The sequence below is a fragment of the Carcharhinus amblyrhynchos genome, unplaced genomic scaffold (assembly GCF_965287045.1).
Source record: "Carcharhinus amblyrhynchos unplaced genomic scaffold, sCarAmb.v2.hapA scaffold_48, whole genome shotgun sequence".
Lineage (NCBI taxonomy): Eukaryota > Metazoa > Chordata > Chondrichthyes > Carcharhiniformes > Carcharhinidae > Carcharhinus > Carcharhinus amblyrhynchos.
This window is the reverse complement of record NW_027649789.1, coordinates 2,490,668-2,516,031: the sequence shown is the minus strand read 5'-3', so window position 1 is coordinate 2,516,031 and position 25,364 is coordinate 2,490,668. Positions and strand designations below refer to the sequence as shown.

Sequence of the window (25,364 nt, the reverse complement as noted above, 5' to 3'; positions counted from 1 at the left end):
CCATTCAATAAGATCATGGCTGATCTGAAGTGGATCAGTTCCACTTTCCTGCTCTCTCCCCATAACCCTTAATTCCCCTGTCTATCAGAAACCTATCTACCCGTGACTTAAATATATTTAGCGAGGTAGCCTCCACCACTTCAACGGGCAGAGAATCCCAGAGATTCACCACCCTTTGAGTGAAGAAGTTCCTCCTCAACTCTGATCTAAACTGCACCCCACTTATCTTGAGGCTGTGTCCTCCGGTCCTGCTATCCTTTCTAAGTGGGAAGAATCTCTCTACCTCTACCCTATCCATCCCCTTCATTATCTTATACGTCTCTATAAGATCCCCCCTCATCCTTCTAAACTCCAACGAGTACAGACCCAGTCTATTTAGTCTCTCTTCATAGTCCAACCCCCTCATGTCCGGATCAGTAATACTTACCACATAGTCCTTGGTGGAGATGGATTACTGTCTGCAAACTGACAAGTGGTTATGCTGTTTGCGATGTTATTCCTACGCTAAATGTGAAAGATATTGAAGAGATCGACTGTTTGTAAACTAACAGCTGGACATTAGTCACAGTATTATATTTCCCCACAATCTATTAGATTATAGTATGGCACACTCACCACCCCAGCATTACAATCAAACCAGAGGCTCCGTCCTGGTTCAATGAGTTCCGTCGGACAGCATTACAAAAACAGCACCAGGAATATATAAAAATGATGTGGAACCTGTGAATCTACAACCAGCCACAATGGGATAGAGAGAGAAGCAACTTGAGCCACAACTAACAGCATAAAGCTTTGCAGTCCGGCCATGTCAGTCATATGATGATAGATAATTAGACAAGAAGTGTGTAGAGGGGATTCCACAAACATTGATATCAGAAAGAGCAGATCCCAGCTCTTGGCTGACAAGACTGAAACATTCATAACCATCTTCAGCCATAAGTGTTTACTGGATCATTCATCTCGGCCTCCTCCTGAGATCGCCTCATCACAGAAACTAGTCTTCAGTCAACTGAATTCCGTCACATGATATAAAGGAATGACTGAGGGCCTTGATCTGCAGGGACACCGACACCATCCTGGCTGTAATGCTGATGGTGAGTGCTCCAGGACTAGCCACACTGTGAGACAAGCTGTTCAGTGCAGCTACAACACTGGCATTTACCCAACAATATGGGAAAAAAAAATCCCAGGAAAGGCCATGATAAAAAGAGCAAATGCAATCCACTGATTACCATTTTATTTACTTACTTACAATTATCAAAACAATGGAAGATATATCGACAGTGTTTTGAAGTGGTATTTGCTTAGCAATTACCTGCTGGCAGATACTTAGTTGATACTCTGCTCCAGAGCTCCTTTGGTTCAGACGTGGCTAAAAGGATTACAGAGGAGAGGTGATGGTGCCTATCATGAAGGGGAAGTCGTGTTTGATGAATTTACTGGTTTTTTTATGAAGATGTGACTAGTGCAGTAGACAGAGGGGAACTGGTGGATGTGTGTTTTTAGATTTCCAGAAGGCGTTTGATAAGGTGCCTCACAAAAGGTTGCTGCAGAAGGTTAGGGTGCAGGGAGTTGGGGGTAATGTGTTAGCGTGGATTGAGGATTGGCTGTCTAACAGGAAGTAGAATTGGAATAAATGGGTGCTTTTCTGATTGGCGGTTGGTGACTAGTGGAGTGCCGCAGGGATCGGTGTTGGGGCCTCAACTATTTACCATTTATATAGATGATCTGGAGGAGGGGGCTGAGTGTAGGGTAACAAAGTTTGCTGGTGACATGAAGATGAGTGGAAAAACAAATTGCGTGGAGGGTGTTGAAAGTCTGCAGAGAGATTTGTATAGGCTGAGTGAGTGGGCAAGGACCTGGCAGATGGAGTATAACGTTGGCAAGTGTGAGGTTATCCACTTTGGAAGAAATAATAGTAGGAGGGATTATTATTTAAAAGGTGAAAAGCTGCAGCATGCTACAATGCAGAGGGACCTGGGGGTCCTTGTGCACGAATCGCAAAAAACAGTCTGCAGGTGCAGCAGGTGATCAAGAAGGCGAATGGGATGCTGGCCTTTATACGAGGGGGATAGAATATAAAAGCAGGGAGGTCTTGCTGCAACTGTACAGGGTACTGGTGAGGCCACAGCTGGAGTACTGTGTGTAGTTTTGGTCCCCTTATTTGCAAAAGGATATATTGGCCTTGGAGGGAGTACAGACAAGATTCACCAGGCTGATACCGGAGATGAGGGGGTTAGCCTATGAGGAGAGATTGAGTAGACTGGGTCTGTACTCATTGGAGTTTAGAAGGCTGAGGGGGGATCTTATAGAAACTTACAAGATAATGAAGGGACTAGATAGGGTAGAGGTAGAGAGATTTTTTCCACTTAGAAAGGAAACCACACCCTCAAAATAAGGGGGGGGAGGTGGTGGGTGCAGTTTAGAACTGAGTTGAGGAGGAACTTCTTCACTCAAAGGGTGGTGAATCTCTGGAATTCTCTGCCCGTTGAAGTGGTGGAGGCTACCTCGCTGAATATATTTAAGTCACGGGTAGATAGGTTTCTGATAGACAAGGGAATTAAGGGTTATGGGGAGAGGGCGGGAAAGTGGAACTGATCCACTTCAGATCACCCCCACCATTGTCTCACGAGTTTGAGTTGTTCTCATTAGAAGCTGCAATAAGCTTTTTGTACTGAGGGAAACACAACTGAATATAATATTCTGAATGTGATCACACCAATGTTTTTAGGAAGGCACAGGAATATCTCAGTTTCTTGGTTCAATATTGCTCTTTTAATACATCATTAAATTTAGTCCCAAAGTGAAACAGAGAATGGCATTAATATTAATGGGCGGCACGGTAGCATAGTGGTTAGCACTGCTGCTTCACAGCTCCAGGGACCCGGGTTCGATTCCTGGCTCGGGTCACTGTCTGTGTGGAGTTTGCACATTCTCCTCGTGTCTGCGTGGGTTTCCTCTGGGTACTCCAGTTTCCTCCCACAGTCCAAAGATGTGTGGGTTAGGTGGATTGGCCATGCTAAGAAATTGCCCCTTAGTGTCCAGGGATGCATAGGTTAGAGGGATTAGTGGGTATAATATGTAGGGATATGGGGTTAGGGCTTGGGTGGGATTGTGTTCGGTGCAGACTTGATGGGCCGAAGGGCCTCTTTCTGCACTGTAGGATTCTATGAAATTATATTTTAATTTAAGAATTTCATAGAATAGAAGCTGAAAAAAGGACAAAATGTGGATAACACTGCGAATATTCTGAATCTGAAACAATATGGAAAGGTGTCGGTATCTGTACAAAGAACAGGGGAACAGTTCAGGTTTAACTCTCTGGCAAAAAAAGGCAAACATTTGAGTGGGACTGGAGAGACCAGAGGAAAAAGTCAGGATGTAGTGGAAAAGGAATTTTTCAGTATTGCTGTAACAAATGTTACTCTAGCCAGCGATGCCCACATCTTGTGAAAAAAAATCGATAAAATGTGCTCTCGTGGTGGAAATTCACTCTTCATGGGGGTACATCAGTTAATTGAATTTATTCACTGTGATTTTCTGCTCTAGAAATGTTATACATCCCCTCCCCCAATCCCGTTAAACATGGGAAGGATTGATGCCATTGTCTGTTCCCTCCACAGACTCCATCTCCAAATCACTCGATTGTATTCCTCTCCCAGAGACCCAGCCAGACTATCTGTGATTTCAGCATTCAGTAACAAGCAAAACTCCATTTCCTACATAATTGCCAGCGCAGAAATATCCTTATTCTCTTTACGTAAATCTGCACCTCTACCTCAGCACGGTGCCTGCTGAATCCTATTCCATGTCCTTATTCACTCAGATTCAGCTGTTCCAATGTTCTTCTACATTGCGTCTTATCTTCAGATACTCAGATTCTGCTGCCTTTACTGTGTCCCCACTAGACTCCAAATAACACTGTCTGCTTATAAACCTGTAATGGCCCCAGTCCTCAGATGCCTTCCATTTAAAATATCCATTCTTCTGTTTGATCTGAGTCCATGAATTTGAACCTTTCCTTTCTTGTAAACTCCATCTGAAACTCTCCATTGCTCTGACTGTCATGTTGTGCAAAGTACGACAACACCAGGTTTAAGTCCAACCGATTTATTTGATAGTAAACTCACTAGCTTTCGGGTTTGTCCCTTTGTCAGGTGAATGGAGCGTTCACCTGACGAAGGGACAAACCTGAAAGCTTGTGAGTTTACTATCAAATAAATCGGTTGGACTTAAACCTGGTGTTGTCAGACTTTTTACTGTGTTTACTCCAGTCCAACGCCAGCATATCCACATCATCTCACAATGTGCGGCAGACTCTTCTTCACACTCCGCAATAGTAGCTAAATATTATCTGTCAATAAAGTATCTAACTCTTTAATCGTCCTTATTGAGCTTTCATACACTGTAGTAATTTTTTTTTAAAAGTTCTGTCTCTGGCGTTTGAGCTACTGAGCAGAAATGATGAAGTGATTAGATTTTTAACCATTATTATTAGCTCATTTCCCTGACATAAATCATCAATTGTTACTTGGATTAGTCAATGGTACTTTATCAGTCAAATTTAATTTTAAAATTCCTGCTATTTAAATAACTTAATGAGCAGGATAATCTTTTCTCTGCCATCTGAGTTCTGATTTGCCGCTGTTTTATTTACATACACATGGGGAACAGGGATAGGCCTTTTAGTTCCTTGATACTGTCCCACTGTTAAATAACAATGTGGATTATTTAACAATACCCTCAATTCTGCATCCCCCCACCATCCCCTATAACCGCTCAGCCCCTTGATACCAAGAATCCATCTACCTCTGTCTTAGATTCCTTGTGCTCTCCTTGCAGAATCCCTCTACCCTGTAAATCTGAGCATGAACCTTATAGTAACATAGAAAATGGAAGAGACCATTTGCCCACTTCCTCCCCACTCATCTTCCCACCCAGGCTTTGTGTAGTCTGCACATTTGGAGATATTAGCTTTAATTCCTTCATCTAAATCATTAATATATATCATGAATAAGTGATGTTGCGGTAATTGATACCTCTATCTTACATTCAAAGACTCTGCTTCCACCATTTTTCCAGGAAGAGAGTTCCAAAGAGTCTTGACCATCTCAGAGAAAACAGACTTTGCCTCATCACCTTGAATTAGGTTTCAGAGCAAAGTAGGTCAAATTGTTCATCAGGAACCTGATATCAAGTCAGACATTGAGAGACAGGCAAACTATTACATTAAAATGCTGCAGTTTCTCAGTGATTCCTCACTCTCTGGAAATATATTTTTGATTCTAATTTAGTTCACATTTGTTTGTCGTTAATGACTGCAATGAGATGTGAGGAGAATTTTCAGTCCGTGTTTATTATGGATCAGGACTCGGCCCAGTGACTGATTTCTGAGCTGAAAACAACTGGGAAATCCCATCACTGAGCAGATCCTTTCCTTCTCATTCTCAGTGTTTATCTTTCACTCTGTGTCTCATTATTCTTCATTATTATTCTTCATAGAAAGTCACTGAGCTCGTGGATGAGGGAAACCGGGCGGACAGTTCCAAACTTCTCCTCACTCTGGTGATGGAAAAAGGATCTCGGGCTCGAAGGGTGATGTGGGAATCCTTTGTGAGAATGCGTCACGGAGTCCCAAAGCTGAATAAAATATTGAAAGAAATACAGGAGCTTGGTACGGTAAAATCACAATTTCACATTTAAACACTGCCGATATCACTGTAATATTACACAGAGCTGATTTCATGGAAGTTCATTTATTTAAACAGGTGCTGATCTGTTTGATTATATGGGCATCACACATGGTTTATCTGAATTATCCAGTAACCTGAAAGGTAAGAGAGGAAATGGAGATTATAAACTGTTTCATTTCTGAGAATCTGAATGATTGATTACAGTCTTTGTTGAAGAGATTGGGGAAATCTGGGAATTAGAAAGTTAAAGCCTGGGGTAACAGGGATCTTGGGTTCATGTCGCACTATCTGTAACCCCCGTGACTTGCCTGGGTTTGCAAAACCTCACTCACTGTGCTGTCTGGAGACAATACACATCTCTTTAACCTGTGATCAGTGCTCCTTCCACACACATTGTCGGCCACTTTAGGACTTGAACAGCAGGTTAGGTGTAAAGATTCGCATTCTAATCAGTAATCTATAAACTGTCTGTGCTTTATATACAAAGAACAAAGAACAACCCAGCACGGGAAACAGGCCCTTTGGCCCAACAAGCCTGCGCCGCCGCATCACCCTACACCTATTCTACCCTGCTTATCTACAAATAGAACCCCTGACTTAGCCAGATTCAGGGGAGAATATATGCTCTGTCCGAGGCCAGAACTTTCCATTCACCTGACGAAGAGGGAGTCCCCTCGAAAGCTTGTGAGTTTACTATCAAATAAATCAGTTGGACTAAAACCTGGTGTTATCAGACTTTTTACTGTGTTTACCCCAGTCCAACGCCGGCACATCCACATTGTAACAGGGCTGAACATGATTGGGGTTTGTCATTGTTCTCCAACTATACAGAGATTAATTCCAGTACACAGGGTTTCTCTTGTAATCTGATAATGCGTGACCATTGCATTTTTTCACTTCATTAAGTTGCTGATTGCTATTATTTTAGAAGTCTTGTGCTCTCCTTGCAGAATCCCGCTACCCTGTAAATCTGAGCATGAACCTTACAGTAACATAGAAAATGGAATAGACCATTTGCCCACTTCCTCCCCACTCATCTTTCCACCCAGCTTTGTGTAGTCTGCACATTTGGAGATATTAGCTTTAATTCCTTCATCTAAATCATTAATATATATCATGAATAAGTGATGTTGCGGTAATTGATATCAGGCTTTGAATTTATCATAACTTTATCTTTCAAGTAATTGGACCAGGTCACGGAGTTCTCTTCACAGCTGTTTTAATCATCTGTCTAGGAGGACCCAGGTCACCCACTATCTGTAACTAGCCAGAATACAGAATTCCTAAATACCTGAACAATTATAGTTTCAAGCTCAGTCACAGGTAATTAGCACAGATAAGTCACATTTTAGGAGTTACCTCAATCCACTCAGTTATTGATTAAGCTCACATCATTCCGATATTAAAACCAATCACAGTCATCTTAAGCTACTGGCCTTAGTGCTTATCTGTGAAAATGCCTGTAAGAACTTTTTTCTTTCATAACAGCTTATGTGATGTTAACCTTTTCAGTCGGATCCTAGCACCGATCCAGTGGTACTCCACAAGTCACAGTCTGCTATTTGGAAAAAGACCCAGTTGTTGTTACTCTGTTTGCTGCCTGCCAGCTTATTTTCCGTCCATCTACATACACTGCCCTCAAATCAATGTATTGAATTTTACATGCTCATCTCTTACCTGGGACCGTGTCAAAAGCCTTCTGAGAGCCCAAATAAATCACAACCATTTGCTCACCTTCATCACCTCTACTCATTCCTTCCTGGAAAGATTCAAGTGGATTTATGGAGCAAGAATTCCACTTCATACATCCAGGCTGACTCTGTTCGATCCTGCCACTATTCTCAGTGCTCTGTGATTAATGAACTATAGCACTTTCCCCATCTCAATAGAATGTTCCAGAAAACCATTCTGTACACACTCCAGGAATTCCTACTCTACATTAGTGTGCCTGATTTCCATTGGCCAGTCTATATGCAGATTAAAATCACCCACAATTACTGATGTTCCATTATCACATGCGTCACTAATTTCCTGTTTAATGCCATCCCCAGCCTCATCACGACAGTTTGTGGGTCTATCTACAACCCCCATTAACATTTTGCTTAAGTTCAGAAGATATAAGAGCAGAATTAGGCTATTCAGCCCATTGAGTCTGCTCCGCCATTCAGTCATGGCTGATATGTGCCTCATCCCCATTTTCCTGCCTTCTCCCTATAACCCTTCAACCCATTACCAATTAAAAATCAATCTAACTCTTCAAATTTACTCCTGCCCCAAGATCAACCACACTTTGGGGCAGGAAATTCCACAGAATTACAATCCTTTGGGAGTTGTTTCTCCTCAACTCTATTTTAAATTTGCTACCTCATATCCTAATTCTGTGACCTCTTGTCCTAGAATGCCCCACTACAGCACAAACAGGCCCTTTGGCCCACAAGTTGCGCTGATCATGTCCCTACCTACTAGGCCTATCTATAACGCTCAATCCCATTAAATCCCATGTACTCATCCAGAAGCCTCTTAAAAGACCCCAGCGAGTTCACCTCCACCACCACCGACGGCAGCCAATTCAACTCACCCACCACCCTCTGAGTGAAAAACTTATCCCTAACATCTCCTCTGAACTTGCTTCCCAGCACCTTAAACCTGTGTCCTCTCGAAGTGACCATTTCAGCCCTGGGAAATAGCCTCTGAGAATCCACCCTATCTATTCCTCTTAACATTTTATAAACCTCTGTCAGATTGCCTCTCAACCTTCATCTCTCCAGGAAGAAGAGACCTAGCTGCCTCAACCTATTCCCATAAGGCATGCCTCCCAATCCAGGCAACATCCTTGTAAATCTCCTCTGCACCCTCTCAATAGCTTCCACGTCCTTCTTGTAGTGAGGCGACCAGAACTGCGTGCAGTACTCCAAGTGGGGTCTGATAGGGTCTTATAAAGTTGCAGCATTACCTCCCGACTCAATCCCTCGATTAATGAAGGCCAGTACACCATATGCCTTCTTGACCACATCCTCCACCTGTGAGGCCAATTTAAGAGTCCTATGGACCCAGACCCCAAGGTCCTTCTGCTCCTCAACACTGCTAAGACTCCTACCCTTGATATTGTACTCCTTCATCCCATTGGACCTGGCAAAATGGACCACTACACATTTATCCACGTTGAAGTCCATCTGCCACTTCTCCGCCCATTCTTGCATCCTATGTCCCGCTGCAACTTCTGACATCCCTCCAGACTATCCACAACACCACCAACCTTCGTATCGTCAGCGAACTTACTAACCCATCGCTGCACTTCCTCATCCAGGTCATTTATGAAAATCACAAACAGCAAGGGTCCCAGAACAGATCCCTGGGGCACTCCACTGCTGACCGACCCCCATGCAGAAAAAGACCCATCCACAACCACTCTCTGCCTTCTGCAGGCAAGCCAGTTCTGGATCCACAAGGCCAAAGCCCCTTGGATCCCATGCCCTCTCACTTTCTCAAGAAGTCTTGCACGGGGGACCTTATCGATCACCTTGCTGAAGTCCGTATAAACCACATCCACCGCTCTTCCTTCGTCAATGTGTTTAGTCACATTTTTAAAGAACTCAACAAGGCTCGTAAGGCACGACCTGCCCTTGACAAAGCTGTGCTGACTATTTCTGATCATACTAAACTTCTCTAAATGTTCATAAATCTTGTCCCTCAATACCCTCTCCATCAACTTACCAACCACTGAGGTCAGACTCACTGTTTGGTAATTTCCTGGGCTATCCCTGTTCCCTTTCTTGAAAATAGGAACCACATCCGCAATCCTCCAATCCTCCAGAACCTCTCCCGTCTCTATCAACGATGGAAAGATCACTTCTCTCACCTCCCACAGTAACCTGGGGTACATCCCATCCGGTCCCGGCAACTTATCTATCTTGATGCAATTTAAAAGTTCCAACACATCCTCTTCCTTAACATCCACATACTCAATCTTTTCAGTCTGCCGCAAACCTGCAGTACAACCTCCCAGATCACTTTCCACCGTGAATACCGAGGCAATGTACTCATTCAGCACCTTTGCCATTTCTTCCGGTTCCACACAGACTTTTCCCCCTTCACCTTTTATAGGTCCTATCCCTTCACTTCTCATCCTTTTACTCTTCACATATTTGTAGAAGGCCTTGGGATTCTCCTTAATCTTACCCGCCAAGGCTTTCTCATGACCCCTTCTGGCTCTCTTAATTTCCTTCTTAAGTTCCTTCCTACAAGCTGTATACTCCTCTAGATCCTTAACATCTCCTAGCTCTCTGAACCTTCTGTACGCCTTTCTTTTCTTTCTGACCAGCTCTATGCCTACTTTATCCATACCTTTCATCATCTTCAATACCTCAATTTGATCTCCCCTCATTCTTCTAAGTTCTAAATTCCAGAGAGTATGGGCCTAAACTGTTCAATCTCTCTTCATACAACGAACCTTCTCTGAACTGCCTCCAATGTCACTACATCTTTTCTCAAATAAGGGGGCCAAAACTGTGCACAATACTCCAGGTGCGGCCTCACCAATGCCTTGTATATTTGCAAAATACTCCCTTCCCTTTATATTCTATTCCTTTAGCTATAAATGCTAACATCCCATTCTCTTTCTTTTATTGTCTGCTGTATCTGCTGTTTTCTGTGACTCATGAACGAGGACACCCAGATGCCTCTGCACTGGAGTACCCCGAAGTTTCTCCCCATTTAGATAATAAGTCATCTTTCCATTTTGTTGCAACCAAAATGCATAACCTCACACTTATCCAAGTTAAAATTTTGTACCTTTTTTGTGCCTTTTCAGCACTACCCATGCGGATTAAACATCATCAGAGCTAATACCCTACCTCATAATTTAGCTAATGTCCTCTTTAACCAGTAAAACAACTCTATCATCTTTTCCTATTTGACTGTCCTTCCTAGATAGTGAAACCGCTGGATGTCCCATCACTTGTCACTCTGAGTCATAGAACATAGAACAGTACAGCAGTAGAGCCGTGGATATCATCTATATGGATTTTAGTAAAGCGTTTGACAAAGTCCCTTATGGCAGGTTGGGGCAAAAGGTTAAATCTCACGGGATAAAAGGTGAGCTAGCTAGATGGCTGGAGAACTGGCTTGGCCATAGAAGACAGAGGGTAGCAATGGAGGGGTCTTTTTCTGGCTGGAGGTCTGTGACCAGTGGTGTTCTGCAGGGCTCTGTACTGGGACCTCTGCTGTTTGTGATATATATAAATGATTTGGAAGAAGGTGTAACTGGTGTGATCAGCAAGTTTGTGGATGACACAAAGATGGCTGGACTTGCGGATAATGATGAACATTGTCAGAGAATACAGCAGGATATAGATAGGCTGGAAAATTGGGTGGAGAAATGGCAGATGGAATTTAATCCAAATAAATGCGAAGTGATGCATTTTGGTAGATCTAATGCAGGGGGGAGCTATACAATAAATGGCAGAACCATCAAGAGTATAAACACACAGGGGGACCTGGGTGTGCAAGTCCAATGATCCTTGAAAGTGGCAGCACAGGTGGAGAAGGTGGTGAAGAAGGCATATGGCATGCTTGCCTTTACAAGACGGGGTATAGAGTATAAAAACTGGAGTCTGATGTTACAGCTGTATAGAACGCTGGTTAGGCCACATTTGGAGTACTGCGTCCAGTTCTGGTCGCTGCACTGCCAGAAGGACGTGGAGGCTTTGGAGAGAGGCTTTGGAGGGTTTACCAGGATGTTGCCTGGTATGGAGGGTCTTAGCTATGAGGAGAGATTGGGTAAACTAGGGTTGTTCTCTCTGGAAAGACAGAGAATGAGGGGAGACCTGATAGAGGTGTATAAAATTATGAAGGGAATAGATGGGGAGAACAGTGGGAAGCTTTTTCCCAGGTCAGGGGTGACAAACACGAGGGGTCACAGGTTCAAGGTTAGGTGGGAGGGGGAGGGTTTAACTCAGATATCAGAGGGATGTATTTTACACAGAGGGTGTGGGGGGGCGGGGGGGGGGGAGCGCTGCTGGAATGCACTGCCAAGTAGGGTGATGGAGGCGGACACGCTGGGATCGTTTTATCTGGATAGTCACATGAACAGACTGGGAATGGAGGGATACAGAAGAATGGTCTAGTTGGACCAATGAGTGGCACAGGCTTGGAGGGCCGAAGGGCCTGTTTCCTGTGCTGTACTGTTCTTTGTCCTTTAGCACAGTACAGACCCTTTGGCCCTCAATGTTATGCCAAGCTTTGTCCAAAACCAAGATCAAGCTATCCCACTCCCTATCATTCTGGTGTGCTCCATGTGCCTATCCAATAACCGCTTGAAAGTTCCTAAAGTGTCCGACTCCACTATCACAGCAGGCAGTCCATTCCACACCCCAACCACCTCGGACATCCCTCCTGTATCTCCCACCATGAGCCTTATAGTTATGCCCCCTAGTAACGGCTACATCTACCTGAGGAAATAGTCTCTGCACGTCCACTCTATCAATCCCCCTCATCATCTTATAAACCTCTATTAAGTGGGCTCTCATCCTCCTCTGCTCTAAAGACAAAAGCCCCAGCTCCCTCAACCTTTCCTCATAAGACCTACCCTCCAAACCAGGCAGCATCCTGGTAAATCTCCTCTGCACTCTATCCAATGCTTCCACATCCTTTTTATAGTGATGTGACCAGAATGGCACACAATATTCCAAATGTCTCACCAAGGTCTGGTATAGTTGCAGCGTAACCCCATGACTCAAACTCAAACCCCCTGTTAATAAACGCTAACACATTATAAGCCTTCTTCACGGCTCTATCCACTTGAGTGGCAACCTTCAGAGTTCTGTGGTTATGAGCCCCAAGATCTCTCTGTTCCTCCACATTCCTCAGAACCCTGCCATTGACCCTGTAATCCACATTCAAGTTTGTCCTACCAAAATGAATCACCTTGCATTATCAGGGTTAAACTCCATCTGCCACTTTTCGGCCCAGCTCTGCATCTTATCAGTGTCTCTTTGCAGCGTACATCAGCCCTCCACCTCATCCACTACTCCAACAATCTTGGTATCATCAGCAAATTTACGAACTCACCCTTCAGCCCCTTCCTCCAAGTCATTGATAAAAATCACAAATAGTATCATGCCTGCGTATTCCTGACCACATCACACCTGTTTGCATCTATTTGCACGATTAATTCATCCGTTTTATTTTGAATTCTCTGTGCGTTAAAGCACAAAATCTATTGGTCCATTTCTCTGTTGTCCCATTCCCACTATTTTTTCACTGTGGCCTTGTTTGATTTTGGCCGCTGATTTATCTGCTTATCACTTTTCTTATTCCCTTTACTGTCTTTTTTTTACTTGTCCATGAAACATGTTTTGCCTATGAAGCCTGGAAGATAACATATCATCCAGGAATTTTATCTGTGGCCACAGAAGGGACTATCTGTTTCTCTTACAACTGAAGCCCTGATAACAATTGCATTCCTACACTTCTTCCTCTTCCTCTATTCAGCAGCACCAATCCTGGAGCAACAGATTTGTCTGCTGCTGCTTTCCCCTGAGAAGTCACTTCAAAAGTGGTATACTGATTTGCTGGGGAATGGTTACAGGGGATTCCTGCACTGCCTGCCTACTCCTCCTGCTCTGTCTGGTTGTCACCCGTTCCCTTCCTGATTATTGTGATTTAGCCCAGGTGTCACCATCTGTCGACATGTGCCATTCTGAGTACTCTCTGCCTTCTGGATGCTCCATAGTGTCCCGGCCACCCTCCAGCTCTGAAACACGGAGCTGCACTTGGAGACGCTTGCTGCACACATGGAGCACAAGGAGCATGCCACGGCTCAGATCTTCTGCCAGGACCACAGCCTTCACCTTTTGAATGATATTTAAATTTAAATAATTGCAATTACTGTACAGCTCTTCTCAGTTCCTTGTTATGTGTAATGGCACAGACAAATCATAAACCACAAAATAAAGACTTTACAAACCATAAGTGATAAAACCAATAAAAAACTTACACCATCATACTGACCCAGTCAGTTGCTTCCTGTGGCCCTGCACCACTTGTGAATCCTGATGTCATCACTGCATCTCCAAAATCCAAGCTAGTGTTCAAATTTCTCTCTGCACTCTTTGCTCTATATTCAAATTTCTCTTGATGCTGCTGACTATCTGCCCCTGTGTCCTCCTCTCACACTCTCCTCTAGGTGCTGCTGACTATCTGTCCCAGTGTCCCCCTCTCACACTCTCCTCAAGGTGCTGACTGTCTGTCCCAGTGTCCCCCTCTCACACTCTCCTCAAGGTGCTGTCTGTCTGTCCCAGTGTCCCCCTCTCACACTCTCCTCTAGGTGCTGCTGACTATCTGTCCCAGTGTCCCCCTCTCACACTCTCCTCAAGGTGCTGACTGTCTGTCCCAGTGTCCTCCTCTCACACTCTCCTCTAGGTGCTGCTGACTATCTGTCCCTGTGTCCTCCTCTCACACTCTCCTCTAGGTGCTGCTGACTATCTGTCCCAGTGTCCTCCTCTCACACTCTCCTCTAGGTACTGTTTGTCCCAGTGTCCCCCTCTCACACTCTCCTCTAGGTGCTTACTATCTGTCCCAGTGTCCTCCTCTCACACTCTCCTCTAGGTGCTTACTATCTGTCCCAGTGTCCTCCTCTCACACTCTCCTCGAGGTACTGTTTGTCCCAGTGTCCCCCTCTCACACTCTCCTCTAGGTGCTTACTATCTGTCCCAGTGTCCTCCTCTCACACTCTCCTCTAGGTGCTTACTATCTGTCCCAGTGTCCTCCTCTCACACTCTCCTCTACGTGCTACTGACTGTCTGTCCCAGTGTCCTCCTCTCACACCTATCTCTGATATCCGTCCTATGATTATCACCCCTCAATTTAAAGCTATGTCCCCTCGTGTTGGCCGTCACCATCGGAGGAAAAAGGCTCTCACTGTCCACCCTATCTAATCCTCTGATCATCTTGTATGCCTCAATCAGGTCACCTCTTAACCTTCTTCTCTCTAACGAAAACAACCTCATGTCCCTCAGCCTTTCCTCATAAGACCTTCCCACCATTACCAGGCAACATCCTGGTAAACCTCCTCTGCATCCTTTCCAATGCTTCCACATCCCTCTTATAATGTGGTGACCAGAACTGTACGTAATACTCCAAGTGCGGCCGCACCAGTTTTGTACAGTTGTAACAAGATCTCATGGCTCCGAAACTCAACCGCTCTACCAATAAAAGCTAATACACCGTGCGCCGCCTTAACAACCTTATCAACCTGGGTGCCAACTTTCAGGGATCTGTGCACATGTACACCAAGATCTCTGCTCGTCGACACGACCAAGAGTCTTTCCATTAGCCCAATACTCTGTAATCCTGTTACTAAATTGAATCACCTCACACTTTTTGGCATTAAACTCTGTTTGCCATCTCTCAGCCCAGCTCTGCATCTTATCTATGTCCCTCTGCAAACTGTAACATCCATCCTCACTGTCCACAACTCCTCCGACTTTAGTGTCATCAGCAAATTTACTAACCCATCCTTCTACACCCTCATCTAGGTCATTTACAAAAATGACAAACAGCAGTGGCCCCAAAACAGATCCTTGAGGTACACCACTTGTAACTGAACTCCAGGTTGAATATTTCCCATCAACCACCACCCTCTGTCTTCTATCAGTGAACCAATTCCTGATCCAAACTGCTAAATCACCCTCAATCCCATGCATCCGTATTTTCTGCAGCAGCCTACCATGGGGAACCTTATCAAACGCTTTACTGAAATCCATTTACACCACATCAACTGCTTTACCCTTATCCACCTCTTTGGTCACCTTCTCAAAAAACTTGATAAGGTTTGTGAGGCATGACCTACCCTTCACAAAACCGTGCTGACCATCCCTAATCAATTTATTTCTCTCTAGATGATTATAAATCCTATCTCTTATAATTGTTTCCAAAACTTTGCCCACAACAGAAGTAAGGCTCACTGGTCTATAATTCCCAGGATGGTCTCTACTCCCCTTCTTGAACAAGGGGACAACATTTGCTATCCTCCAGTCTTCTGGCACTATACCTGTAGACAATGACAACATGAAGATCAAAGCCAAAGGCTCTGCAATCTCCTCCCTAGCCTCCCAGAGAATCCTAGGGTAAATCCCATCTGGCCCAGGGGACTTATCTATTTTCATACTCTCAAGAATTGCTAACACTTTGTACCTTACGTACCTCAATCCCTTCTAGTCTACAAGACTGTATCTCAGTATTCTTCTCGACTACATTGACTTTTTCCTGCGTGAATAATGACGAAAAATATTCCTTTAGTGCCTCTCCTATCTCTTCAGGCTCCACGCACAACTTCCCACTGCTGTCCTTGACTGGCCCTAATCTTGCCCTGACCAATCTTTTATTCCTGACATACCTATAGAAAGTATTAGGGTTCTCCTTGATCCTACCTGCCAAAGACTTCTCATGTCCTCTTCTGGCTCTTCTTAACTCTCTCTTTAGGTATAATTATTGTTATACAGTTCAAATGAACTGTGAATGTTTACTGGTTTCATAATACACTTAGTAAAATATCTCTTTGTTCTGTTTCTTGTTGCCATCATGGCAGAACAGTTATCAAAACACAGTTAATTAATCTATATGTACAGCTCCTAAAACATGGTTAATGACTACTGAAATACACTTCAACAAAGGGATGGATATTCTTTGAATTCTCTGTCTGAAGGAGGTTTGAACTATGGCTGAATGATCTCCTGCATGGCGAGGCGAGGAGTGAGGACCTGAATTTTCCCTCGATACAATGGGGATCAAACCCCATGCTGCTGACACAATATGAGCCACAATCTGACCAACTGACCCGACCAACTGCCCAGTAACATGGGTGACCAGGCAACAGCCTGATAGAATAGCAGAACTTTCCATGTTGAAAACTGTTAGTATTCCAATGCTCATAAAGTGTGAAAGGGAATCTGTTGAAGGTGGGATAGAGTCACAGTGAGACTCCTGAACAATTATAATCTCTCCATCTGCCATTCCTGTCCAATATTCAATTTACCATTTCTGCAGCAATTTGGGAACACCGACTAGTTCACAGATTGATGGACCTGAAAAGCATCTGTCACATAACTATGCTCCTTGCAGACTTCCAGTTAAGGGGAGGTTGGGAAGCATTAACCATCAGAAAGTAAACATCACCTTTACAAAATGGACAAGTTATGGAAATCTTAAGTCACAATCTGAAACTTTAATTGAAAATTGTTGCTTGTGAAGCGAGGTTTCATAGAAACATAGAAAACCTACAGCACAATACAGACCCTTTAGCCCACAAAGTTGTGCCGAACATGTCCCTACCTTAGAGGTTACTAGGCTTACCTATAACCCCCTATCTTACTGAGTTCCATGTACTTATCTAAAAGTCTCTTAAAAGACCCTGTCGAATCCGCCTCCACCACCATTGTATTGGAGCTCCAACACATGCTCTTTCTTAATATCTACATGCTCAAGCTTTTCAGTTTGCTGCAAGTCTGCTCTACAACCTCCAAGATCCTTTTCCATAGTGAATAATGAAGTATTCATTAAGTACCTTTGTTATTTCTTCCGGTTCCATACAAACTTTCCCACCGTCACACTTGATAGATCCTATTCTTTCACGTCTTATCCTCTTGCTCTTCACATACATGTAGAAAGCCTTGGGGTTTTCCTTAATCCTGCCTGCCAAGGCCTTCTCATGACCCCTTTTGGCTCTCCTAATTTCCTTCTTAGGATCCTTCCTATTAGCTGTATACTCTTCTAGATCTCTAACATTACCTAGCTCTCTGAACCTTTTGTAAGCTTTTCTTTTCTTCTTGACTAGGTTTATTACAGCCTTTGTACACCAAGGTTCCTGTAACCTACCATAACTTCCCTGTCTCATTGGAATGTCGCTATGCAGAACTCCAGACAAATATTCCCTGAAAATCACCAAGATCTCCAATAACTTAATTTCAATTCCTGGACAAACTTTGACTGACACCGCAAAGTAAGTCTAACAATTCAACAAAGATGGTGTTTTAATGCAACTAACATTTCTCTCTGTTCTAACTGAAGATCTTCAACAGAAACATAAGGAGACACTCCGGGTACAAACTGAAACTCTGACAGTGAACACTATCCTCATAAAGGAGAAGGTTAAGATTTTCCAGCTGGTTGATCGATACGCTGAGCTAACGGTTATTTCCCATGTTCGAGATCGGACACTTGTCGAATATGAACTGCGGTCAAGAGGCCGAGACCATGAAGAATGGAGAGAGAAACATCTCCGGAGAGAACTGGAAAAAATCCGAACTGATCAATTGTTCCAGAGCAGCTTTTCCCAGAGAAAATCCAAATGTAGGAATTCAGCAGTAGTGAGCGGAGTCCCGGGAATCGGAAAAACAACAATGGTGCAAAAGATTGTTTATGACTGGGCCACTGGGAAAATATACCCACACTTTCAATTTGTCTTCAGTTTTAAATTCCGGGATTTGAACACTATTAACTGTAGAATAAACCTGAGGAAGCTGATATTGGATCAGTATCCTTACTTTGGGAATATTCTGGGAGAGCTCTGGAAGAACCCAGAGGGATTGCTGTTTATATTCGATAGTTTGGATGAATTCAAGGACAGGATTGATTTTGCCGACAATCGGAGAAATACAGAACCTCAGTCCATGTGCACAGATCCTGAATGCTGGTGTGAAGTGTCTGACATTGTGTACAGTTTAATACAGCACAAGCTGCTCCCAGGATGTTCAGTGCTAGTGACCAGCCGCCCCACTGCATTACATTTATTAGAAAAGGCTGAGATCAGTGTCTGGGCTGAAATCCTGGGATTTGTTGGTGATGAACGGAAGGAATATTTCAACAAGTTTTTTGAAGATCGGGCAGTGGCAGCGGCTGTTTTCAAACACGTGGAGGAGAACGAGATCCTGTACACCATGTGTTACAACCCTTCCTACTGCTGGATCCTCGCTCTGTCACTGGGTCCCTTCTTTACACAAAGAGACAGGAAACAGCAGCAAGTTCCCAAGACCATCACCCAACTATATTCCTACTATATTTACAACATTCTGAAAAACCATGGCCGAGAGATTGAAAACCCCCGTGATGTGTTACTGAAGCTTGGTGAGATGGCCTACACAGGAGTCTCCCAGAAGAAGATTGTGTTTAGAAATGGAGATTTGACTGAGTACAATCTACAATCTTCCCAGTTCCTGTCTGGGTTCCTGATGGAACTTTTGGAGAGAGATGATTCTGCCCAGAGTGTGGTTTATACATTCCCACACCTCACCATCCAAGAGTTTGTATCTGCACTCACACAATTCCTGACTCCAGATCCCGGGGAGATCGGGAAACTCCTCAGTGAAGCCCACAGCGAGGAAGATGGGCGATTTGAGATATTTCTCCGTTTTGTTGTTGGTCTCTCCTCCTCACAGTCAGCTCGACCCCTGGAGGAGTTTCTGGGTCCATTTCTTCATCAAACAACCTGCCGAGTGATTGACTGGGTGAAGGAGAAGATTGAAGGGCGGATTACAAACACCAATACTAGAACTGGGAAAAGGAAGCTCCTGAACACATTCCACTACCTGTTTGAGTCTCAGAATAGAGCACTGGCTCAGAACACAGTGGGATCTGTGAAAACACTTTCATTTAGCAGATTGCGACTGACCCCGATTGACTGTGCGATCCTGTCTCATGTCATTGGACTCTGTGATACAATAAAACACCTCGATCTACAGCAATGCTACATTCAGTGTGAAGGGCTCCAGCGGCTGCGACCCGTTCTGCACAAGTGTCAGGAGTTGAGGTAACTCGCCCCTGCTATTTTCATTGAGAAGCCATTTCCTATGTTCTAATGAAACAGGGGCCTGCTCAGTTGAGGTGGTCAATAGGGAAACAACGTCCAGTGGTCGCAGAGAAAGCAAGGGAGAATGGCACAAATTCATAAAGCTGAGAACATGGGATTTAATAGGATTGAGGGTTATAGGTAAGCCTAGTAGGTCGAGATAAGATCGACACAACTTGTAGGCTGAAGGGCCTGTTTGTGCTGTAGTTTTTCTATGATTCTATGATTTGAGAGCAGCTGATTGGCCTCCTTCTGAACCCGTAATAAATCTATTATTCTCTGATAAAACTACGGTTCGAGAAGACAGATTCTTGTGGGCAAATAGGCATGGGCAATAAATGTTGGCGTAACCAGCGACAATTGTTTATGACTGGGCCACTGGGAAACTATACCCACACTTTCAATTTGTCTTCAGTTTTAAATTCCGGGACTTGAACATTATTAACTCTAGAATAAACCTGAGAAATCTGGTACTGCGTTTCTATCCTTACTTTGGGAGTAATGAAAGGGATGGATAGGGTAGCGGTAGAGAGATTCTTCCGCTCAGAAAGGATAGCAGGACTAGAGGGCACAGCCTCAAGATAAGGCGGGGGAGGCAGTTTAGATCAGAGTTGAGGAGGAACTTCTTCACTCAAAGGGTGGTGAATCTCTGGAATTCTCTGCCTGTTGAAGTGGTGGAGGCTACCTCGTTGAATATATTTAAGTCACAGGTAGATAGGTTTCTGATAGACAAGGGAATTAAGGGTTATGGGGAGAAAGCGGGAAAGTGGAACTGATCCACTTCAGATCAGCCATGATCTTATTGAATGGCGGGGCAGGCTCGAAGGGCTAGATGGCCTACTCCTGCTCCTATTTCTTATGTTCTTATGTATTCTGGGAGAGCTCTGGAAGAACCCAGAGGGATTGCTGTTTATATTCGATGGTTTGGATGAATTCAAGGACACGATTGATTTTGCCGACAGTCGGAGAAATACAGAACCTCAGTCCATGTGCACAGATCCTGAATGCTGGTGTGAAGTGTCTGACATTGTGTACAGTTTAATACAGCACAAGCTGCTCCCAGGATGTTCAGTGTTAGTGACCAGCCGCCCCACTGCATTACATTTATTAGAAAAGGCGACGATCACACTCCTCGAGTGAAAAAATTGGGATAAATTTTAAATAATTAGAAGTGTAAAGGCCTCCCTACAAAATTTAAAAAAAAGGATATTTCACACTCCCAACAGAAACCATCTGATTATGTTGGATACTAGAAAGGAATTGGTTCTCTTGTGTTCGGTACAGCATACAGTTTGTGGCTAATTATTATCAGGATTATTTTCCTGCACGCTGCCTCTGTTATGTGCTATAGTTCGTGTGTGTTACATTGGGACAGTGTCCCTTTATAAGTCATGCGATCACTGGTAACATCAGTCAGGGCCTTGTATTAAACCTTATGGTGCGCAGTATGAAAATAAACCTCCCTGTTAGGTTACAGCAGCCAACCAGTTTTCTGTTCCATGGTTCTGACTGCAGCCTCATATGAAATAACCTCCACCTCAATTCCAGACCTGAACCACTCGCTGTGCTTAAAAAAAATAGCTTTTTTCACAAGGTATTTGCATCTTTTGGAAACCACTTTAAATCTTGTTCTTGATCCTTGTCCAAGCAGCAACATTTTGATTTGTTACCTGTTCTGTCCAGCACCATCACTATTTTGAACATTTTAAATCTCCTCTGAGCATTCTTCCTTCCAAGGGGAACAACCTCTCCAATCGATCTTGGTGACTGAAGTTTCACATCCCTGTAACCAATCTTATGTAACCTTTTCAGCACTCTCTCCAATGTGTTCCAAGAGTCCCTAAGGTATGACGTGCTGAACTGAAAACTAACTGATGTATTTTACAAGTTCAGCCCAGCCTCTTTGCTGTTGTACTCTATGCCCTATTTACAATGTTATCATCCCTGCTGACTACTGGACAGTCATATCTAAGAGCAGAACACTGGCTCAGTAGATCAGAGCTTGAATTTTTTTTTTATTTAGAAATTTGGATGAACAGAATAACAAGGTAGTCAATTAACTTTTAACAAAAGACCCTTTGTTAAAAAATAACTATAATGCTATAACTATAATAACTATACTTCTCCCTATCTAACTTCACAGATGTCTGCAGGATGACACAAGGTACAAAATAGCATAAGATTGCTTTAATGTTCTCAGTAAGTACACAGTCAGTGAAAACCAACAAACCACCTGTGGTCAGATACACCACTGTCTGAAACTAAGTGACACATGCCACCCAAAGTAACTTCAGTAGATTCTTCTTCAAATCCCCCCAAATGTTTGTCACACTGAGAAAACTAGTCTCACTGGGACTCTTGCTTCCACACGAGTATCTCTAAGCTCCAATCTAGAAAAAAAAAGCAGCTTTTGGAATCTTTTCTCTCAGATGCTTTCACCAAGGATCCCTCTCCAATATTTCAAAGTCTCCTTTCATTATTCCTTCATATTCAGCGATGCCAACAGTCCACCAGTGTTTCATAAGCTGTATGAAGGTGTCATGAGCTTCAGGATTATGTCTGGATTCTCGTGAGCAAATTTTACCATGTTCTTATCAAGCAGCTTTGTCTTTAACTGGGAGCCTCTCTCTGCTCCTCTCTTTAACTTCAGGAAGCAGTAGCTTGTTCAGATTCAGGATTTTTTGTCACTTTGACTTTTGTCTTCCTGGCACTTCTCTCTTCCCTCTTGGTATCTGACAGTGATTTATCTTCTGATTTCTGTTTTCTGAATCCCTGTATTGCCCTGCCTCTACTGGCAGTCTCTGTGAACACCCTCATGCTTCCTGGGTTAACCGGTTGCAACTGAAACTCAGTGATTCTGTCATTCATTGTGGGCCTCTGAATATAAGCAGCCATTTTTTTAACCTCTATAACTCTTACAATGTAGTAAAACTTAAATTAAAATGCAGCGACAGTTTAAAGTGAAACCAAGCAGGCAGTTTTGTTTAACATGAAGTGAAATTAAAGTTTTGGCCCTTTCTGAGCTCACAAGCACAGAAACACAAATTAAACTTAAACTCAGGGATTATAAGAACATAAGAACATAAGAAATAGGAGCAGGAGTAGGCCATCTAGCCCTTCGAGCCTGCCCCGCCATTCAATAAGATCATGGCTGATCTGTCGTGGCTCAGTTCCACTTTCCCGCCCTCTCCCCATAACCCTTAATCCCCTCTCTTATCAAGAACCCATCAGCCCGCTTCTTAAAAATATTTAGCGAGGCAGCCTCCACCACTTCAACGGGCAGAGAATTCCAGAGATTCACCACCCTTTGAGTGAAGAAGTTCCTCCTCAACTCCGTTCTAAACCGCCTCCCCTTTATCTTGAGGCTGTGCCCCCTAGTCCTACTGTCTTTTTTGAGCGGGAAGAGTCTCTCCACCTCTATCCTATCCATCCCATTCATCATCTTATACGTCTCAATGAGATCTCCCCTCATTCTTCTAAACTCTAACGAGTACAAGCCTAGTTTATTCAGCCTCTCCTCATAGCTCAATCCCCTCAACTCCGGTATCAGCCTAGTAAACCTCCTCTGCACTCCCTCCAGGGCCAAAATATCCTTGCGCAGGTGCAGCGCCCAAAACTGCACACAGTACTCCAGCTGCGGCCTCACCAATGCCCTATACAGCTGCAGCAAGACCTCCCTACTTTTATATTCAATCCCCCTCGCTATGAAGGCCAGCATCCCATTCGCCTTCCTGACCACCTGCTGCACCTGCAAGCTGGGTTTTTGCGACTCATGCACAAGGACCCCGAGGTCCCTCTGCACCGTCGCCTGCTGCAGTTTTTCGCCACGTAAGTAATAGTCCTTCCTACCATTCTTCCTACCAAAGTGGACCACCTCACACTTGCCAACATTAAATTCCATTTGCCATTTCCTGGCCCATTCGCCCAGCCTATCTAGATCCTTCTGCAGACTCTCCACACCCTCCGCACAATTTGCCTTTCCCCCAATCTTGGTGTCATCAGCAAATTTCGACACCCTACACTCGGTTCCCTCCTCCAGATCATCTATATAAATGGTAAATAGCTGAGGCCCCAGCACCGACCCCTGGGGCACCCCACTAGTCACCAACTGCCAATCCGAATAGCACCCATTGACCCCCACTCTCTGCCTCCTATTTGACAACCAATCCTCTATCCACGCTAACACCCTACCCCCAACTCCATGTCCCCTGACCTTCTGCAATAACCTCTTGTGAGGTACCTTGTCAAACGCCTTCTGAAAATCCAGAAAGACCACATCCACCGGCTCATTAACTATTTCATAACAGTAAAGCCCAAGATTCTGTATTCTTTATTAACTGCTACCTACACCTACCCTGCTAACAGCAATGATCTATGTACATATACGTCCAGTCCCCCGACCCTGCAATCCGTTAACAATTCTACTGATTATTTTATATTGCTTCCTCATGTGCATGTTTCCTGAAAGTATCACCTCACCCGACTCCGCATTCAACTTAATCTGCCCCTATCTGTACACTCCACATGGTCTGTTTTTCAGTCCCAAGGGCCCCTCCTCACAGTTTCCGATGCCTCAAACTTTTCTGTGATCAACAAATTTTGAAATTTTCCTCGAGACTGCAAATACCGAGATCATTCAGCGTGAGAAGGAGGATAGACGGGTAATGGAGAAGGGGAGCGCTCAGACCGAAGGTTTGAGATGTGTCTATTGTATCGCTAGGAGTATGGTGAATAAAGTGGATGAGCTTAGAGTGTGAATCGCTGCTTGGGAATGTGATGTGGTGGCCATTACAGAGACTTGAATGTCTCAGGGGCAGGACTGGATACTTCAGGTGCTGGGATTCAGATGTTTCAGAAGAGACAGGGAGGGAGGCAAAAGAGGTCGGGGAGTGGCACTGTTGATCAGGGATAGTGTCACGGCTGTAGAGAAGGTGGACGCTGTGGAGGGATTGTCTACAGAGTCTCTGTGGGTGGAAGTTCAGAACAGGAAGTGTTTGATAACTTTGCTGGGTGTTTTCTATAGGCCGCCCAGTAGTGACAGGGATGTTGAGGGGCAGATAGGGAAACAGATCCTGGAGAGATGTAATAATAACAGAGTTGTCGTGATGGGAGACTTTAATTTCCCAAACATCGACTGGAATATCCCTAGGGTATGGGGTTTGAAGGGGTCGGTGGTGGGGGAGTTTGTTCGGTGTGTTCAGGAGGGTGTCCTGACACAGTATGTGGATAAGCCTACAAGAGGAGAGGCTGTACTTGATCTGGTATTGGGTAATGAACCTGGACAGGTGTCGGATCTCTCAGTGGGAGAACATCATGGGGATAGTGATCATAACTCTATCTCCTTTACACCAGCATTGGAAAGAGATAGGACCAGGCAAGTTAGGAAAGTGTTTATCTGGAGTAAGGGGAAATAGAAAGCTATCAGGCAGGAAATTCAAGACATAAATTGGAAAGAGGTTTTCTCGGGGAAATGTACCGAAGTAAGGTGGCAGATTTTCAAGGAATGTTTGTCTGGAGTTCTGCACAACAACGTTCCGATGCGACAGGGAGGTTTTGGTAGGTTAGAGGAACCGTGGTGCACGAAAGTTATAATGAATCTAGTCAAAAAGAAAAGAAAAGCGTACAAAAGGTTCAGGGAGTTAGGTAATTTTAGGGATCTAGAGGAGTATACGGCTTGTAGGAAGGAACTTAAGAAGGAAATTAGGAGAGCCAGAAGAGGTCATGAGAAGGCCTTTGGCAGGTAAGATTAAGGAAAACCCTAAGGCATTCTACAAATATGTGAAGAGTAAAAGGATGAGATGTGAAGGAATAGGATCTATCAAATGTGA

At 44.1% G+C, this 25,364-nt stretch overlaps 1 protein-coding gene across 1 annotated transcript in view; it reads left to right on the top strand.

Annotated features, from left to right (window-relative positions):
* Positions 1 to 25,364, top strand: part of LOC145337423 (NACHT, LRR and PYD domains-containing protein 3-like) — a 111,681-nt gene that overhangs the window by 19,436 nt on the left and 66,881 nt on the right. Inside the window, 3 exon segments of the mRNA XM_080182196.1 lie at positions 5,503 to 5,674; positions 5,769 to 5,834; positions 17,760 to 19,497. Coding sequence (XP_080038322.1) covers positions 5,503 to 5,674; positions 5,769 to 5,834; positions 17,760 to 19,497 — 1,976 coding nt within the window.